Source organism: Armigeres subalbatus, chromosome 2 (genome assembly GCF_024139115.2).
Source record: "Armigeres subalbatus isolate Guangzhou_Male chromosome 2, GZ_Asu_2, whole genome shotgun sequence".
NCBI classification, from domain to species: Eukaryota; Metazoa; Arthropoda; class Insecta; order Diptera; family Culicidae; genus Armigeres; species Armigeres subalbatus.
The window spans coordinates 226,580,455-226,601,727 of record NC_085140.1 but is presented as its reverse complement, the minus strand read 5'-3'; the positions used below and the strand labels follow the sequence as shown (position 1 = coordinate 226,601,727).

Sequence of the window (21,273 nt, the reverse complement as noted above, 5' to 3'; positions counted from 1 at the left end):
CGTCTGAGGGGAAGACTCGGATACAGGGTGTAAAATGAAAATTTCAAAATTGGAGACCGTCACGAAATCATGTAAGATTTGTAACATTAATAGGTCCTTTATCTTTCAATGGATTTGGAAGATTTATATATCAATCGATTCGCAAACTCTCCACCAATTTGCCAGTAGTATTTAAACTTTTGATCACCAACGCTAAAATATTGAAAATTTTAGTTATTTCATTCATCATGCATCCCTTATACAGCGCGTTCCAAACCTTGGTAATTGCTTACTTCTAGGGTATTATCAATTATTTAACTGGGGTGTATGAATACCCTGGGGCCCAGCTGCTAGATAGTGAGGTCTCATTATGAAGGATGTTATCCATCATTTAGTAGTTTGCGTTGGATCATTTAGTAGTTTGTTAATAACTGATTCCAAAAGCTGAATTTCGAAATGTGTTGTATGGTGGATCAAGGATGTTAACGATCATTCAGTAATTTGCGTTCGATCATTTAGTAGTTTGTCAATAACACATTTCAGAAGCTGAATTTCAAAATATGTTGTATGGTGGACTTCTAGTGCGAAGGTTTTTTTACAACTCTGCCTAATGGTTCGTTGTTTGAATTCCACTAGTAATGGAGTTATAGCTATAGTTTCAGTAACTTAGACTAAATGATAACAAAATTCCAATCATTTAGTTTGAGTTACTGCAACTAGCGCTCTAACTCCGTTAATAGTTGAATTATAATAACGAACTATTAGGCAAAGTTGTAGAAAAACCTTTGCATTAGAAGTCCACCATACAACCTATTTTGAAATTCAGTCTCTGGAATGTGTTATTGACAAACTACTAAATGATCGAACGCAAATTATTGAATGATCGTTAACATCATTGTGGTGGACTTCTAGTGCGAAGGTTTTTCTACAACTCTGCATAATACTCCGTTGTTAGATTTCGATCAATAACGGAGTTATAACGCTAGTTGTAGTAACTCAAACTAGATGATTGGAATTTTGTTATCATTTAGTTTAAGTTACCGTATAGCTATAGCTATAGCTATAGCTCCGTTACTAGTGGAATTCAAACAACGAACTATTGGACAGAGTTGTAGAAAAGCCTTCGCAGTAGAAGTCCACCATACAACTCATTTGGAAATTCAGCTTTTGGAATGAGTTAATGACAAACTACTAAATGATTGAACGCAAATTACTAAATGATCGATAACATCCTTGGTTCCTACTCCCGCACAGAGTGGGAGATGCTACTCAATCAGGGTAGTAGTGTCGGTGTGATGGTTCCTTCTCTTCAATAGATATAGAGCGGAAAAAGTTCAGTGTACTATATTTGGTTCTACGTAGTTTACGTCGAGCGGTCGTATCTTGTATACAACCCCAAATTTTTTTTCCGAGATTTCAGTAAAAGTGACGTCTCGGTTGCTGAGATACAGAAAATATTTTACTCAATAACGAAAAAGAAGAAATTAGTGTGTATGACAAGTGGATCTTCTTCTTCTTCTTATTGGCATTACATCCCCATACTGGGACAGAGCCGCCTCGCAGCTTAGTGTTCATTAAGCACATCCACGGTTATTAACTGCGAGGTTTCTAAGCCAGGTTACCATTTTTGCATTCGTATATCATGTGGCTAGCACGATGATACTTTTATGCCCAGGGAAGTCGAGACAATTTCCAATCCAAAAATTTCCTAGACCGGCACCGGGAATCGAATCCAGCCACCCTCAGCATGGTCTTGCTTTGTAGCCGCGGGTCTTACCACACGGTTAAGGAGGGCCCCCGACAAGTGGATAGAGAATTCAAATGAAATCTGAGTATCACTACCGAATACCCGTTACCAAAAGAAAACGGTTGCCTTAGACATGTTTCAGTAATTCACACACCAACAACGACTATGAATATTACGAAGTATACAATGTGTGTGGTTTTGATAATTTCGTGACTATTCCAATTGACCTTAGATTGTTGTTGCTTCTGGATCAGAATCCAACGTGGTTATATCATACGTACCCTCTTTCATGTAACTTTCGTTGTAAAAGTTTGGCATTTCCCAACCATCCTCCTCGTCATCATAGTAATGAGCGTATGTGCTGTGGTGAGAAGGAGCAATACTTTCTGCATATGGTGTGTGAGCTCCGTAATAGAAATTCACTTGAGAACCTGTTTGGTCTGCAGCTGGTGAAAGTATTTTCTTAGGGTCACGACGCTTATTTGCTCTACAATTAGGAATCGATAAAAAGGTGAAAATAATGCATAGAGAATAAATAACATTTAATCCATACCTTGAGCAAATCATCCAAATCAAAAGAACTATTAGTATGATGAAAATTACTGTTGCTGCTATACCTCCAGCAATATATGCAAACTCAGAGCGTTCAGTACATTTGGTACCAGTGAAAGATCCCTTGCAACGACATGAAGGAATGCCCTTGATGTCCTTTACGCATTGTCCGGAATTTTCACAGAATCCTTCACATACGTCTGCGAATAGAGAAAATTAAAACTCAAGTTAATCATTATCTGAATTGAGTCTAAAAGTACAGTCCACAATACCTATACACTGCATACCCGTCCCATTGAAACCTGGTTTGCATTCGCATTTGAAATCAAATGATTCTGGCATAAGAATGCAGAATGCATTGGGGTCGCAATGCTGCTGGCCATCTGCAACATTTGCACATGGGTTGATGCACTCCGCTTTGCTTGTCTAAAAACGATATTATTTACTTAAGTAAATCCAAACCCCATTAGGTAAATCATGATAACATACCGCAGCATTAGTTTTTGTGCTATGGTTTGGTGGACACGGTATGCAGAATGTTTGCTGTTGTTCAGGTTGATAGAATCCTTTACCGCACTCCACGCATACATTCACAGTTCCATTGAGGTAAGTACCAGGGGCACAAACTGGTAGAGAACATTCTTCGATACTGGATGCCCCAGCTTTAGGTGTGGTCCTTCCTGTAGGGCAAGCTGCACAAGCCGGTTGTACACCCTGAGTTCTATACGTTCCACGTGGGCATGCTTCACATTTACCATCAACTCCCAACTGCATCCCAGACTTACATTCGTCACGACATTCGGATTTGGAAGTAGCTTCAGCAATTCTCGTTGTTTGGCCTAGTCCACAAATTTCACAGGAGAATGATCCTTCATTGGGTTGATAGAAACCATAACCGCAGGGCTGGCACAAACCAGTGTCAGTGTCCAAATACTTTCCAGCGGGGCACCGTTCTAAGAGCAAGCATTAAACGATCATTGAAATTAAACTACTTTTATAGATGACTTTCTAGTATACATTACCTTTGCATTCGGCTGCCGATCGAGCTCCAGTGATTGAAGTGACGCCTGCTCGTCCAGCAATATTCGGACAACTCTTACATTGAAGTTGTCCAATTTCCGATTGATATGACCCCTTTGGACATGCAATACATGTTTTACTCGTAGTGTTGAAATATGTGCCAACTGCGCATGGTACACAATCAGGGACTTGCACAACTTGACCCACTGGACATGCATAATCCGAGTTCAGTACCAATGATGCTGGATCGGCAAATGTATTGGGAAGAATGTCTTGTACATCGAATTGGTCATCCTCAAGGATAAGTTTTTCGAGTAAAGATCGCACATCTGATCTCTCACCGCTGGACGAATGTAGCACCGGATCGCTATTTGAATGATAATGTGTTAATGATAGAACAAATAATGTTTCTTAAAAAAATGCTAAATCAACAATTTGAACAAGTTTAAAAGTCATGCAACAAAACAGATGCATTGGACATTTAACATAGCAGTTGTTTCAAAACAAATTTAATCACTATAGAGAATGTAAATTGGAAGCAAATTGATCACCATCGATATAATCACTAGAATCAAGTGATTCCCGAACAAATACTTGAAAATCATTCGAAATTATGTTTTTTCAACTCCCAATATAAGTTTAAGAATATTAGATATCTTTCAACTTTAAGGAAACTTATACCACTTTAAGAGAGTAATTAACATCCTAGAATAATTTTGATGAGATGGTTTGATTTGTACACCTTCTATAATTCAAAATAGTTATTTAATGTAAGAGAGTGTAGCAACATTAATTAGTAGCTATCATTTCTGAGCTATCAGGAACAAACACCGAGTTTGCTACATGATTTCGCAAACAAATTTTGTTTTTAGGCCTTTTTCATTATTCGGGAATAATGAAGTTGAAATCAAAGAGACTTTATTATAGAAAAGACTCCATATACAGAAGGAATTGCAGCTACAATTAATAGCTAAATAGTTCAAAAATAGTGGTTTGAATAATGCTTTTTTTCTGATACACTAAAGGGTGTACGAAATCAAATTGCAAAACTTTCAAAGATCAATAACATTTCGCTACCTGTGTTAATTGTTACAACACTGCATTCAAATATAGCACCTATTACAGCGACGGTGAAAAGGCAGAGCATAGAGTTTGTTTCGTAGTGATGGGCAAGTAGATGAAGCAAGTAATGAGGTGAAAACCCATCAGCGAAAGCATCTGTGTGATGAGTATATGGGACAAATTCTTCAACTACAGCATAATCAACATCTATGCACCGTCAAACAATAAATCCGACGACGGACTTCGAAACGCTAGCGAACCTAGCGGTGGAAGTCAAGCTTTACTGAACAACACGCATAAGACAGGCAGCATCGCAAGTCTTTTTTTACTTTACTATTGTGTTTTTTAATTCTAGAAAAAAAAAAAACAAAAATTAAGTTTAAAAAAAAGTTTGCGATGCGAGCCAGAGCATAGAGTTTGTTTCGTAGTATTGGGCATCACATGCTTTGCTATCTCTTTCTTTCGCCTTGGATATACGAGAAAGCCGTTCGTCGATTGTTGTTAGACAAAGGGCCTAATTTAACAAAACTGTCTAAAAGCTGAGGTTTTAAGCTTTGAAATGGTATAGAAAAACGTTATATTAGATAAAAAATTGGCTCCAAAACACACAGTATACAGTAAGGATTTTTATTTTATTTTCATAAGCTTTTTTCACTTCGCCAGCCCATATCTTTTGACTGAATAAACATAACGCTTCAATATTTTCCGATTCTCGTATCTAGGGTATATACTTTCATATGATACATAAATTAGACAAATTGGAGATAGTACTTTTTCGATTAATAGTGCAGAGATAATTATAGTGCAAAGGGATGGCCATCATCTGCACCTACTTTGCACTTAAGAATATCCGAAAGCATACCTGGAGATACCTAATTGCTGAAACTTGCAACCAGATATATTACCCAACAAACATTGAAAACTGATAGCTCTTGTTTTCTTAAAAAAAAAATACGCTTCTTCTGCTAATAAAAATTGCTTATTCAGCCAAAATCACTTGTTGGGTATGTTCTGTTAGATTGGCGGCATATCTCGAATGAAATCGATGTGCAGACATTCGAAGGTTCGTACATCTGATCACTATCTCTTTGGCAGTAAAATTCGATCACGGTTGTCAACTTGTCAAACGAAACATCACAGCGAACGATGCTTTACCACATCCAGCGATTGTCGGCGGAATGAGTATCGGCTGCATACTGCCAGAAGCTCGACGAACGGATAAGTGCAATCAACGCAACGTTAGCGACAACATCAACCAGTGTGATGATAGGGTAGATGTAGATGAATTGTTTTATTAGTTTTAATAGTTTTATATGCAAGTTGAACTGTAAATTAATTGGCATGTAATTACTTTTATACGACCAAATATACTTAATTTTCAATAAAAAATCTCTGGGAGTCGATCCATGGAGCGGTGATAGGGGCTGCACAGAGGCAACCCAGGACACAATGGCCGGAGGCAGGACAAAACCTCAAAAAGGTATGTCTTATTTTATAACCTTTCTATTTTTTTTATAATTTCCTCATAGATTGAAAAACATTTCTTACTAATTTCATGAGGATTGGATGAGAGCTCGATTTTCGAGCGCACATCCAATGATGCAATGGTGGGCAATTTTAGCAATTATCATATACGCAATGCACATGTTCTAAGTTTATTTCAAAAACCTTAGTTTATTCAGTTCAAATTCGATTTGGGTGCAACAGGTTTTGTTTTGAAGCATAATAAATATTAGAGTGGGGCGTAATGGTCATTTTTTCATGTCAATGGTTTTTTGAAGCCATTCTGGGTCCTGAAAAACTGTGCAGAATTTGGGACCGATTGGTTGATTCCTCGCTTTCCGCATCGCGTTTGAAGTTTGTATGGAAATTAGTATGGGAGAACGTATATTTTGCATTTCTACTACTAGAGGTTTTAGTTCATCGTAAACTAAGTGGCACATTGCGTTAAAGTATAACCCAAAGGATGCCGAAAAACTTTGCTGAAGAAGGCACGTTGCTGGAACGTCAACGAAACAAGTTAAAACGCTTCGAAGATTGAGTGTTCAAACCATATGCAAAAAATTGTTTATTCTGCCAGCGCTGCCGAACTACGATTTAACTGTGTGTTATTTCAAAATAATTGATCTTATAGGGCTGTAGAGCTACTGGGAGCTATACGGAATCATTTCGCAAAGAAAAAATCCGACAAGAAGGAAGATGGGTTTTGCCCTTCCATAACCATAGGTCGTCCGGTAGTGTTGGCAGAAACATTGATTTCTTGCGTATAGTTTGAACAATTAATTATCGAAATGTAATAACATTTTTTGTAGACCTTCGAGATATGTACCTTCTTCGGCAAAGTCTTTCGGCATCTTCCAGACTATATGCTAACGTATTGAGTCACGTGATTGATGATAAATTGAAGCCGCTAATAGCAAAAATGTAAAAAAGTACGTTTTCCAATACTAATCTCCATGTAAATTAAAAACGCGATGAAGCATGCGAGGTCGCAACCAATCGAGCCCATATTTTGCGCAGTTGATTGGGGTCCCAAAACGATTCAGAAAAACCTTGATCTCACTTGATCGGACGAAGTTTGCGTTTTTCCATACAACTGCGCCCCACTCTAATAAATATAGTTATTGCTCCATGTCAGTATAATCAAAACTAATGAAAATTATTTTAAAAAAAGTTATATATTTGATGAGTTTCATAGAAAACGATTCTTACGATTTCATATAGCACTTACTGCTGAAGCAGTTCGAAACGATCACATAAAATGTGTTCCGTAGTAAATTTTCTCTACTATCCGAATATCAAGGTGGCGTTTTGCTCATTTTTGCTCAAAAAGGTGAAATTTGCTGTTTATAGTCTCAAGGTTGACTGAATTTTTGTACATATTTGTCATTATGGAGGCGCATGGTATTCCATGCAAGCTAAAGATGAATGACACATATCATTCATCATGCTCAAAGATTCAATAGATGTATTATTCTTGAGTAATGATATATTTTTTTACTTGCGTTCTTTTGTCTTATTGTATTCTTTTCTTTATCACCTTCTTCGGGAATAAGTAAATCCTGTGTTTCTTCCGAAGAGATGTTTTGTGATTTCGGTTTTACATGTCTGAAGCTGGATACATCACCAATTGTTTTTTTATGTGTCATGTAAAAAACGCAAGACCAGTAGTCCTCAATGGACATGAAACTTGGACAATGCTCGAGAAGGACTTGCAAGCACTCGAAGTATTGAAGAGACGGGTACCTAGGACCATCTTTGGCGGTGTGCAAGAAGACGGTGTGTGGCGTCGAAGGATGAACCACGAGCTCGCCCAGCTCTATGGCGAACCCAGCATCCAGAAGGTAGCTAAAGCCGGGAGGGTACGATAGGCAGGGCATGTTGCAAGCATGCCAGACAGTAACCCTGCAAAGATGGTGTTCGCTTCCGATCCGGCAGATACAAGAAAGCGTGAAGCGCAAAGAGCAAGTTCGGCTGACCAGGCGCAATCAAGGATGGAGAGATGTGGCCTCGAACCATGTATTGTGACGTCAAATTGTTGAATCAGTGGTATGAAATGAAATGAACACATACATATACACACGCACAGAGAAACAAGTGCTCAGTTTTTCGAGCTGGGTCGATATCAAAATTAGACTTTTGGAGTGAAATTGTAGCCTTCTGATACAACTTTGTTGTACGAGAAAGGCAAAACTAAATATTGATCCATTAAAATTCAAATTTACGCAATTTTAAACGTGATTTTGATCTATAATTTTAGTCATATAGACTGTTCAAGAAATTATAAGCACACTAGAAAATAGTCTGCAAATTGTAATGCATGTAATGTTCCATGAAAATTTCGGTGCATCCTATAGATAATGATGCAATTTTTCTGAATATTTTGCGCACTCCGCAAACCAAGAGCACTCCCACGCAAACCAACACCATCAACACTTAGGCTTATGCTATCTATTGATGGTGTTGGTTTGCGTGGGAGTGCTCTCAGAATCGTCTAATCGACGTTAGCAAATAAGTCGTTTTGAAAATTTGGTATTGATATAAAACATGTTGAAAAATAAGTAAAAACGAGTGCTCGACATGTATTTGACGATTTTCGGAGCAGCACCAAATCCTTCTAATTCTCCTTCAGTTTGACACCTGTAATGCTTGGTGAATAAGTATGATGACCATATGCAATGCATTTTGAGTGGATATTGATGATAAATTTGAAGAAACTACTTAAAACTGTGTTGTTCAAACACTTTAAAACCGTGTGGAGGAAAAAATCCTATAACATGACTTATGTTCCATAAAATCGGTAAAAAATTGAAAAAAGTTCGAAATATTCAAGAAACCAAGTGAGCTTATAATTTCTGGAACAGTCTATATGATCTATAATTTTTTTTTCATTTTCCCCATATTTTTGGTAATATGATCCAAAACACAAAATTAGGGATATTTATGAACAAATTTATGGATCATAGTTCTGAAATTATGGATCATCATCACGTTACGGAAATTTGAATTTTTTATGGATCATTTTCCATGTATGGAAATTCGAACGTATGACAGTTAATGAAAAAATAGCAAGAGTGTTAATATTTTTCATGTATAACGGAACATATTCTACTATTAATTGCTAAAATTTAGCATAGTTATGGATCTCAAAATGATTAGTTCAGTGCGAGTTGGCTCTTGTTTCGGACGGTAGAATGATCGCGCGGTTTGCGAAATTTTGTAAAATCTAGCGAAACATTTGTAAAATCCAGGTTACTTTGTCCTCCTTTGGACGGTTCGTAAGTAAATTGATGAATATATTTTATTATTTTTTCAGCATATACTGTTATTGACAAACGCTCTATATTGTCGAATAGAGCTCCCTATTATTCACCTTACCCACTAACACAAATTTTCCTTCCCGAGACATCCATGAAGGTAGTATGGGTTCCCTGCATCTTCACTAGTAGATGTTGAATTAACAATCCTTCCCTTCCTTCCGTGATTGTAAGGACGTGGCCAGGTATACAACTGCTACTGTATAGGACAAGGTACTAATCCCAAGTACCAATTTGCGACCCACGCACCCACGATTTGTACAATCACATATGCTATGCTATGCTAGTTATGGATCTCAAAATGATTCTTTATTATGACACATATATGGATCACTTTGTAACATTAATTAGTCGCTCCATTTTGTATGTTAGTTAAATGACTTATAATAGCGTGTGACCCATGATTGTAGGTTCAGAGTACTTTTTTAATTTTTTTTTTCACTTTTCACGGACAGTTTTTTGTCAATAATATTAACATCAATGCATGTTTCAGAGGGTTTTAAAATCAAAGTTAGTTTAAGACAATCATTGAAAAATTGGTGATTTTTTATACTTGTTAGTGTTTGTCATACTTTAAAGTGTGATGATGTGAACTAAACAAGTTAAGTATTTAATATCACAGACGGTTTTGATCGTGAATAATTCACTCTAAAATGAAAAGGTGTGGAGCAGAGGGGTGTAAATGAAATTGTGTTCGAAATTGAGTTGACTACAGCAAAAAATACTTTGATTCTAGAGCTTTGCAGCAATATGTTTTATTGTTTGACTCTTGTTTATAAAAAAAAATGTGAAAACCCACAGAAAATTAGTATATTTTAAACTTTCATACATTTACTATGAAACGAAAAAATATTGAAACACTTTCCACCTATTTGTCTCAAAACTAAGTTTCCAACTAAGATTCCAACATGTCAACATTAATGGTGAACAGATTTAAGAAAAAATATTTCTGTACATCTCGATTAAAAAAAAACTTTTCACTCATCACTCCACTATTGGTAACGTTACCTTTGAGTTTGTGTTATGGCTAATATTAATGTGCAATAAAAGAACAATTTCATGAACGTATTATGACGAAAATTCAATGGCTGCACAATAATCAATTGTTACACATTCAACAATGCACGGACTATGCTTTAAAAGATCTTTGTTGTCTTTCATCACTTCATCGCTGCTTTAGTAGACAGCAACTGAAACGCGCGAAAATGCTGCATCGCCGTACTGTACACCAAACGAATGTGCGCCTCTATATATTTAACTGTTGATTGTATTGCTGTTTAAAGATTCCCCAAACAAACGCGACGCAACTGTCACTATCAATTTGTATGGGATCGTCTATGAAACCTTGCATGTATAGCGACCCAGTTACAAGTCGCAGCGACAGTCAAACAGCGTCTGTCCTTACCACTCTGCCTATAAAAAGCAATTCTCTCGAATTGTAGTTTGTAAAGTGTTTGTCGTTCCTTAATGAGAAGGCGTGTCTTTCGATGGCAATAAATCAAGTTGATATTTGAAAGTGTCGTTCATTCGTCGTGTCGTCGTCGAACCAAACACAACGTAGGGTGAAGCCCTACCCGTAGATGGGTCAATTCCTGTGCAACATTTGATGTTGTCCCCTATCGATTCAAATATATAATTTTGGTGATATTTTCTACATTGGTCAAATTGTTTGAAATCGCATGCTGATAAAACTAAATCTACAAACAACACATACTTGACTGCAGGGAATACCATCTCCAAGGTATAGGTGTCACCATTTTGCTGCCTACTTTGACGAGCGCTGCCATCTGCGTCTTTATTACTATTGAGGGCAATGCAATTTAATAACAAAACAAACAGATATTTTATAAAACGGGCTTAATTAGTACTTGCGTGCAAAATCCTTAAAACTTTTTTTTTAATTTCCAATGTTAAATATTTATTCTACCTCCCGCACCATTGCCGTACGACTCCAAATCACCATGATTTTTATTTTATAGTATGAATTTATCGTTAATTCTATTGTCAGAATATCAGACTATGAACTTAAACTATTTGACCATCTTCACGTAAAAGTATTGTTTTATAAGAATTAATTTTTCAATAATAAGAATTAGATGTTATCCCTCCGCATTTTTTACATTGTAGAAGTAGATATATAAATCAGTTAGATTAAATGAGTAAAAGCAATAAAATGTGTAAAATATTTAAATGGAATTTATATGTGTGAATTTATATTGTGTTCGTAAACGTGTTTCTAAAATTTTGTATGATTATGGATTATGAAATGAGGATAAAGGTTTTCAATATCAACTGAACATGTAGAATGATCATTGTCTGAAACAAAACTAGCATTGATGTTGCCTTGCTCATGCACTAAAAGAGGTAAAAAGCGAAAAAGTAACAAGAAGCACTGGCAGGTGAATAGTTTAAATGATTTCTATTCATTTAAACTTTGTGCAAGAAGCCCTGCCGGAAAAAAATGTTTTGAGCAATTCGGACTAGTATAAGTGTCAACAAATAATTCTCCTTAAACGTGTTGTAATATCAGTATTTTGGCTACAACTTTGATACCGTTTTCCCAATACGGCTCAATTTCAATAGAAAACAATTTCTCGTAGAATGCAATGTGTTAGCAGCAATCAACCAAGAATAAGTCCCTCAAAAGATACTTTCAGGGTATTTATGCCTTAAAATGGTATTTTGTCCGTAATTTCTGAGACTCTCAGCCGATATGTCAAAATTTATTAAGAAATAATGGGAAACATAAGCCTGTTCAGTATGAAATTATGATAAATATATAAAGCTAAAACGACAAATGGAATCTAGTAGAAAAATTTTAGCTCAATCTAATCCATAGGAATCCAAATTTTGATCATTAAACTTGACCATGTTGTAGAAAAATAAATGCCGAGTGTCTTACAGTTTCTTCAGAATAAATTCGGAAGTAATAGCAAAAATAATTCAAGAATCCCCTTTTAAAAAAATAAATTTACATAAGGGTTTTTTTTTCTGGGAACCGGTTTGGAAATTCACTTCAAATGTCTAGTATGAGTTGATTTGGATTTTATTATAAGAAAACCTTATAATCCAAAAAATTTCAATTTCGTTTACGCGACTCAGGTAAAAGAATAACAATTATTATCATAAACAGTCCAATTGTGTCGCGTCTCGTCGCATCGTGCCGTCGCGGCTTTACCTTAAGAGCTGCCGGCTAAAAGTCGTTTTACTTCATAAGTTTTTTGGCAACAGAATATCACCACTTTTTATTGCTGTGAATTTTATCAATATGATTGAGATTTTTTACCATTTTAAACGGCAACTCCTAGCTATGCTTATTTTAACGATTGCTGCCGCTTTTACCCTGTTTGCGTTTGGTTTCGAATGCATAGTTGGTAACTATAGCTTTTCTTTGGTAGCCCATAATGATTAATTTAATTCAGATCATTTATATTAGTTATTCACTAATTTGAACATGGGCTATCGATTTTTCCGTCATCCTTTCCCCAAGTGTACCGTAAATCGTTTATACAAAAAGTGCTACAAGAGGGAGGGTTATGATCTAAAGGGCCGATTACGCGTTATGTACTTCGCGATCAGCCCCACTAAATATTTTATTTTAATTTTTGTCAAAAAATTAATTCATCAGCTTTCTTCAGCATTTTCGTTAAAATATACACATTTGACAGTTTACAATAATTGGAAGCCATAATTTACTAAACCGCAATCCCTAAACTGCAATCGGTTAGAAAGCTTCTGTAGTGTATGAATGAAAATGAAATTATTCAAACCAAATCACCAAATACACCGATTAGGAAATGATTTATGGTTTGTTAATATTATTTTGATTATTAGTTGCATTACTTTTCAACGTTTATTGTTGTTAACTATTGTACTTCGTACGTACATACAATACGCGTTTCATGCAGGCATCATTAACAATAAACAACTCACCCAATTATAGGAATTCGTGCATCCACTACATAAGTACTTGCATCCTGCTTCGTTGGTGGATTCAGCGCTTGTCGTTTCACAATATCATTAGAATGGCGGTATTTGTCACACTTGACATTAATTTGGAGTTCTTTGCATTCGCGTGACCCTTCATTCGAGTACGAACAGAAGTTCCAATCTCTGTTCAACGAGTTAACAGCATTCTTCACCTTTTGGCGAAGTACTCCCTGACCTGCTTCATTGCATAATACATCCGACGGGAACAACATCTGGATCCTGAAGATGCGCTGAGCAGGGCGAGCAGGCGAACATGACGGATATACCAATGGTGTAGATGGATCTTCGGTCGGTCGCCAGAACCCTTCTGCTCCACAAGTATAGAACTCGGGAATAACTTCGGAGAACTTCATTCCAGGATTACATGAAATAGCACACACTTTGAACTGTCCACCAGCACCCCAGTCTTTGCAATTCTGCGATCCTCCGATAGGATCAGCCAACGGTGGACAAAAATCTGAAGACAATGTCACCTTAAAATTACAGCTGGCAGTGTTTCCCGCTGCATCATATGCAATATACGTAATATCATAACTGCCCCAAAGGAAGCTTTGTCCAGAGCGACGACCATTACGTTCAATGATTTTGGTTACACCAACGTTATCACTGAAATGCGGCTCATCCCAGTTAACAATCGAAGAACCATTTCTTGCAATAATCCATAGATCATCAGGGCAGTGCTCGACCTTCGGCGATTCCTTGTCATGCTCCAGTTGTTTGCATTGAGCCCCAACATATCCAGATTTACATTTCTTTCTTCCACATGATGATGGGACAGATCTTTCAACTCCTCCGGTGCTCTCTTCATATCCTGCCCAATTTAAAATCAGATTTCTATACAAGACTGGTTCACTGCGGCAATCTCTAACTTGTTTTTGAATTTCCGATGTGACATCTAATGCTCTACTCCACATCTGAACCTTCGTTAACTTTCCTTGGAATCCAACTTCGTTGTAAGCAACAGAATTTGTTTCGTTCGCCTTGAATGCCGGGCGACCCAATACCGACCAAGCACTGTAAGTATAAGAATAGATTCAGATGTGTATACTAAAGTATAGTCAACTTTCACTCGTTGGGCTATGCTAGTAAAAGACTTTCGTTAGTTGGGCTGAGATTTCATCTGTCAAATCAGCGAATACAATAGAAATTCAGAGCTATCAAGTGTTAGAAAGGAAAAAACACCCAACTGTTGATGTCTTAATTTGGCGTCCATTTTCGTTCGAATCGAGATACAGCCCAACCAACGGGTGTCCAACTAAATCGTAGCCCATCTAAAGATAGCCCTACCAGTAAAAGTTAACTGTATTGATAAATTAGCTTACTATGCAGGGAAATCACGTCCAGCGCCATACTCTGCACGTCCAGCAATTAATCCTTCAGTAATCAGTTGCAGTTGCCCAGTCTTTCCATCCCACACAACTGCTACGTGGTGCCACTGACCATCATTTATAGTCGTGTACTCTCTGAAGGCCAGGAACGCATCCTGTGTATCTGGGAATATCGAAACCTGAACACCACTTGAATGGGCCTGCAATATTACACGCCTGTCCATGATGTCTTGTGGAGAACTGGAGAAAATAAATTGTATGTAATTATTTTAAACTAAGCTTAAACTAAAAAATAACATCAACACTTACTTAACGGCATATAATGTTGTAAATGTACCCGTGTCGTCCTTCTGAGAAAACTGTACCCACATAGCGATAGTGAAGCTATCTGGAGACCCAGTGTAGAATGGAACCACTTGAGCAGCTGATGAACGTGTGGGATCACTAAAGTACAGATCGTAATCCACTTGAATAGCTGAAGTAAACAAAATGGAAATTTTTATTTTTATTCGTAAAGATTTAATAAAATAAACTTACTTTTTCTGCAGTCATCACCAGTTAAATTGAACGGACATTGACAATAGAATCCTTCAGTTAAGTCTATGCAGGTTGCTCCAGGTGGACAAGAATTATCCTTGCAATCGACAATGTCTTCATCACAGTTTTCACCTGTGAATCCTGATGGACAAATACATTTGTACCCACTTCCGTGATCCAAACATGTGGCACCATTTTTACAAACGTGTGCTTCACATGCATCGTACTCGTATTGACATCCAATGCCAGCATAGTCCACTGAGCATGAGCAATTCAATCCTGAACCATAATCTTTACATTGTCCTCCGTTCATGCATGGATTGCCGATACACCGATCTGGAGCAGTTTCACACCGTTTTCCATCTGTTCCACTGGGGCATATACAGAAGTAGTCCTCGAACAAATCAATGCATCTTGCATCATTCTTGCACGGACGAGCGGGTTCGCATGACTCGATTAACTGCTCACAGCGGTAGCCACTCCATCCAGATGGGCATTCGCATTCATACGCTCCAACGCGGTCTTGACATACTCCCCCGTTGAGGCAAGGTGCATCTTCACAATCGTCTATATCTGTTTCGCATAAAGTTCCAGAGTACCCATCCCGGCATTGACATACGAAGGAATTATCTTTGTCCAAGCATCTATCAGTTCCCGTAGGGTTGCATGGGTCGCTCAAACACTCGTCAATTTCAGTCTCACATTGCAAGCCAACGAATCCTGGTCTACATTTACACTGGAAGCCATCTAACTGATCAACGCAAGTGGCTCCGTTCTGGCAAGGATCGCTTGAGCAATCATCAATGAAATGTTGACAATTTTTACCTGTATATCCGGGTTCACAGCTACATTGGTATTCGTCGATTAAGTCTATACAATCGCCATTATTTTGACATGGATCACTTGCACAATCATTTATGTTAATGTTGCACGATTCTCCCGTCCAGCCAGGCTGACAAACACATTCATGATAGAAAAATTTGTCAATGCACATGCCGTGATTGCAAGGTTCCGATAGACACAGGTCGATTTTTTCTTGGCATCGCTTTCCAGTGAATCCATTTGGACAAGCACAGCTGAAATCGTTCACAAGGTCCGTGCAGTTTGCTCCCAGTAAGCATGGGTTCTCAGCACAATCATTCGTATTGATTGCGCATAGCTGACCTTCCCAACCAGGAAGGCACTCACATTTGAAACGGCCTTGTTGAAGTGCTACACAAGAAGCGTCGTTTTTGCAAGGATTGCCATTTGCTGTGCAGGGATCGATAGTAATGTCGCATTCTTCGCCGGTGTAACCACTTCGGCATAAGCAAGTGAAATTGTTGTATCCAGGTTCGTCTTTACACATCGCTCTTGATGGGCAAGTATCATTACCGCAATCGCTCTTCTCTTCTTGACAGTTGATTCCCGAATACCCTTGAGCGCAAGTACATTTATAGCCTTGAGGTAAATCTTTGCAAGTTCCTCCATTGTAGCAAGGCTGAGATGCGCATTCATCAATATCAATTTCACAGCGTCTTCCAGAGAATCCTGCAGGACAGAAACATTGCACCTCGTGACCCATCGGCACGCATAATCCTCCATGTTGACAAGAGTTTTCATTACACATCACTGGTTTGCATTCTTCACGACCTGTAGTGCCTTGCCCTTCTGTTTTCATTCCCGTTGGACATTCATTACATGTCAACATTCCTTCAACATTTTGGTAGAAATTCTTTGGACATGGTGAACAAGGCGCCAGGCCCGTTGGTGAGTATTGTCCGGGTGAACATTTTCTGCGACACTGGTCGATAGATTGAGCAGCTGGTTGGAATGTAAATGTACCAGTCGTACAAGCCTGGCAATCTTTGAATCCTCCAGTAGGAGGATCACTGGAATATGAATTTATTGGACATTCTAAGCATGGTACTAAGCCTGTTGGAGAATACGTTCCGTAGCCGCAGACAGGCACGCAAGCGCCCACGCTTTTTGAACCGTCTTCTTTTGTATACGTTCCTGTTGGACACCTGAGGCAAGATTCTTGACGTTCTCTGTTCTGATAATAGCCTTTTGGGCAAGGTGTACATGTTTTCTGTTTCTCTCCAGCATAGGTCCCTGCCGGACAATGCAGGCAACGAGGAACATCACTTGTGTCCATGTTTAGAACTTCTCCTGCAGAGCAAGTAAATCCTCGCATTATAGAACTCTTCAATGCCCTTAATGGTGGACATTGGTTACCAATGGCCGATACATTTGATATTGGCTCTATAACAGCACTTGCATATGGTACACTCAAATCAAAAATCAACTGTAAAGTTGATCCACAAAGGTCGTATAGCTGAGGTTGCCTTATTGCCGGAACAATAGATAAAATAAAGTCTATTTGAATCATATTTTCCTCAAGCAACTTAGGTACCGATTTTATAAAGGAGACATTCATATTGACATTGACTGCAGAACATCGCTGGGATAAAATGTTATTCAAATTAGGATAGTATTTACCAAGCATTTCTTGATATTGGGGTAGACATGACGATGCTACTGCTCCATTTGCTCTGTATATAGTTGTTGCAGTAACGTGATAGTCAGCTTGTTGAGTATTTTCAGAAACACAATCTGGTACAACTGAAGAAGGCTTCCATAGTCGCTTAGTCTCACATGAGAACTTCTTCACAGTATCTTCATCCGTAAATCTGAATCCTGGTTTACATGTTGCAGCGCATTCGATTCCCTTATCATTGGATTTGCAACTTATATCGCCATTGTTTGGGGGTTGTAAGTCCCAATCGACACACTGTGTTGCTTGTACTGATACTTGGAAGTTGCATGTAGCCTTATTGTTGAATTTGTCAGTTGCGACAACAGTCACATTTTCGAATCCCCCTATTGGAATTGTTGCACTTTCAGGGATATACTGAATCGACACTTGATCCGAGTTGTCTGATACCTTAATGCGTTTTCTGGTATCGTTGAAGTTTACGACATAGCTATCCTGTTTGTCCACCAGCTCGATCACAAAGCTCTGCGGGCAACTCAATGATGGGGGAGTAATATCAGGTACAGTGATGTTGATTTCACAGATTGCAACATTACCGTCATAATCAAACGCAACATATTTTACAATAGTGTCTTGGAAAATATATGACGGGGTTTTGAAGCTTTGGGGTTTCACTTCTAACCTTGCAATGGATCCTGAGTTGTCTATGGCAACAGGCTCAGTAAAATTTACCGGAAGAATGGCCCCATTCGTATCGCGTTTTACAATTATTGGTTGCTGGGGGCAGTTTTGGAACACTGGTGGCTCATTATCTACACAAGGAGAGTATCCATAGTCATAGCCCAATAAAGGCTCAGTTGCTGGTTCATCACATCCCATTAATTCGAATTTCAAACATGCATTATCCATATAACTCACAATGCCCAAAATAACAAATCGAGCCTGAACGAATTTGGGAAGCGTAATCATTGCCAGCTCTCCGTAATTTCCAGGGTCACGCATGGTCAAATTGAAATTGGGGAAATATACAACATAGTTTTCGTTTTCCGATTGTTTATAGAAAAATCTTATCTCAGTGGGCCTGCCAACAATGTCGTTTGTAACCACTCCCTTCACTAGAATAGCCTTAATTCGATTGACTTTTCCTAAGTCGACGCTTACATATGTGAATGCTTCTTGCTTTCCACACCAACCAGTGACCGAGTTTAATCGAATGTTTTTAGCTTCGTAGTTTGGTCTCTCTGAAGTAGCATTTATAGCATAATCTGGAATTCTACCAGATGAAAGACCCAATGGTTTAATGACTTTACATTCTGGTTCTCTGATACAAGTAATTGGTCTGGGATTAATTAGAATATATCCAGGTCTTGAGCAGCCGAACAATACCTCTGACCCCTGTTCATAGCTTTTAGTAATCTGGTATCCATCATTAGGTCTACCAGGGTCTTCACAAACAGGGCCCTCACAACGTAAATCTCCAAAATCCCATACAGCATCCTCCATACATCTAACACTGTTATCATTTTTTGAGCTTTGACCTGCTAGTTTGAATGTATTTTGACAACCAAAGAAGAAAGAACTTTGAAACCTTGTATCTCCCTTTTGTCCGTACTCCGCACCCGGAGTTGGCATTGGTTCGCCACAGTCTACCCGTGGACATGACGGTGGAGTACCGGACAACCAATAATCTGGGTATCCCGGTTTGGGATCGTAAACACATTGTCTGAATCCGGCAGAAATCGAATTTCGTAACATCCTACCAGGAGAATTGCAAGTCAAGGTAACGTTTTCACGGAATGGTACCAGGATGCTGTCCTTGTCTTGACGAAGAACCGCAAGCCCCTCGTTTTTATCATCTGGCAGTGAAACGCATTTAGCATCTGTTATCGAATTGGAAATGAAATTAATGTTTTACCTGTTATACGTTATACGATATATTGTTTATACTCACATATGCACTCTGGTGCCGTAGCGTTCCATTCTCCAGTAGACATACACAGTAGTGAAGTGCTTCCCGAAATAACGTATCCAAAATTGCACTGGAACTGAACTACATCGCCAAAGTGATGATCTGCCTTGTCGGTCAGTAATTTTCCATTTTCAGGGGCAGTCAATGTAGGGCACATCATTGGAACGCATGTTTTATTCCTTTGATACACATCGCCATCTCGTTCTCCACTTTCGGCCTTTTCAATGCTGAATCTGTTAAAACAATGTGTGCGTTCAAATCATATGTTTTATCAAGATCTCAATGAAAATAAAAATAAAATTTAAACATCTAGTAGTTACGGCTTTGCATTTTTGGGATGGGAAAAGCGAATATGCAATTAACCGGACTCAACTTCTGTGGTGTCAAAACGAGTCAGGAAAACTTTTAACTTAGTTGATTGGATGAAGTTTACGCTTTTCCATGCAACTAAGTTCCCTTCTTATATGTAATTCGGTGAATAGCAGGGTTTGAATCCAAAGGAGAATGGAAAAAATCTCTCACTTATTATGTCTGTATTGTCGATAGGTAACATACAGTAAGAGACGTTTTTCGGAAGCTGTTATGAAAATGAACTGATTAGGAGGCTATACCCCATGATATATTTCTTTTGAAGGGCCCCAAACGTGGGGCACCGGTTCTGATGATGTATTTCAACTTGTTATACACAGCTGTGCGAAAAAAATTTGGTCCCCAACAAAAAATGAGTGATAACAAAGCGTTTTATCAAACCCCCCTCGGTGGGGCCGCCTATCCGAATAAGTTTTTTCCAACTTGTGTACAAGTACGATAGTAGATGCATAAGTAGCATAATAAACAGCGCCACTAATAAAATAATAAACAGCGCCGTTCTAATACTTATGGGCCAAACACAATTGATACGTTTGCGTGCGTTTTGACAGTTTTCCCATGGGAAAACTGTCAAAACGCACGCAAACGTACCAATTGTGTTTGACCCATTATGCTTCTACTAGTACGATAGACTTGTTTTCATAGCTTGTTATGATTCGAAGAAGTTTTTGCCTCTGTTTTATCGTTGTTCGTTCTCTATTGAGAGCGATTACTGCAAACCCTGGTGTATAGCGATCTAAAAGCTGCGTTTGACAAGATATAGGGTAGAGAACCATTTGGGCAGTACCCGTTCTTGTCCTAATGAGAACCATTTGGGCAGTTCTTGTCCACAACGTTCATCACTCGATCGCATTACGGAGTTCTTGTTTTTTAGTACATGGTTAGTTTTTGTCGACATCTAGTGATGTACAGGAAATCAAGCCATTTGGTTGGAACGCGCTCGAGTTATTAACGTTGCGGACGGGAATAGGGGGTGCTGTCCAAATGCTCCCGCTCCCTAAATTTATATATTTTCGACCGGAAGAGAAGCCAAGACAGAAGCAAACGAGATCATTTAGGCACGTACCGTTTTGACTCAATTCTCAAACAGACTCTTACTCTGAAATCTCAATACATGGAGATTCATCAGAAATATTCCGTTCTTATTGCATAAATAAACAAATTTTCACGGAAGCCGAACAGATTAAGGTCATTAAAATTGTCCAACAATGAGAGAACGTGCAAATTTGATATTTCAGTGCATTTAAGGTTGTGTTCGGAATTTGACACAATTTTCACTATGCGTGATCGGCATTTGAGACAACATTTGGCAGAATAAAATCATTCAGTACCTATTGATAGTTACAATCAATAAAGTATACTCATCAAACGCTTATATGAAAGTTTCCCTATGAATACAAATCCTATATTCTCTATGCGCTTGAAAG

The 21,273-nt window shown here is 38.3% G+C and overlaps 1 protein-coding gene across 3 annotated transcripts in view; it reads right to left on the bottom strand.

Annotated features, from left to right (window-relative positions):
* LOC134211795 (sushi, von Willebrand factor type A, EGF and pentraxin domain-containing protein 1) overlaps positions 1 to 21,273 on the bottom strand; it is a 66,564-nt gene that overhangs the window by 4,916 nt on the left and 40,375 nt on the right. For 2 of the 3 annotated variants that reach the window (XM_062689026.1, XM_062689025.1), the window contains 11 exons: positions 19,460 to 19,710; positions 15,033 to 19,388; positions 14,805 to 14,970; positions 14,490 to 14,735; positions 13,111 to 14,181; positions 10,892 to 10,978; positions 3,301 to 3,665; positions 2,768 to 3,231; positions 2,551 to 2,704; positions 2,280 to 2,478; positions 2,008 to 2,213 (listed from right to left, as the gene is read on the bottom strand). In XM_062689026.1, coding sequence (XP_062545010.1) covers positions 2,008 to 2,213; positions 2,280 to 2,478; positions 2,551 to 2,704; positions 2,768 to 3,231; positions 3,301 to 3,665; positions 10,892 to 10,978; positions 13,111 to 14,181; positions 14,490 to 14,735; positions 14,805 to 14,970; positions 15,033 to 19,388; positions 19,460 to 19,710 — 7,565 coding nt within the window. The remainder of the gene's footprint in view (positions 1 to 2,007; positions 2,214 to 2,279; positions 2,479 to 2,550; positions 2,705 to 2,767; positions 3,232 to 3,300; positions 3,666 to 10,891; positions 10,979 to 13,110; positions 14,182 to 14,489; positions 14,736 to 14,804; positions 14,971 to 15,032; positions 19,389 to 19,459; positions 19,711 to 21,273) is intronic. The other variant, XM_062689027.1, reaches the window with a different exon arrangement.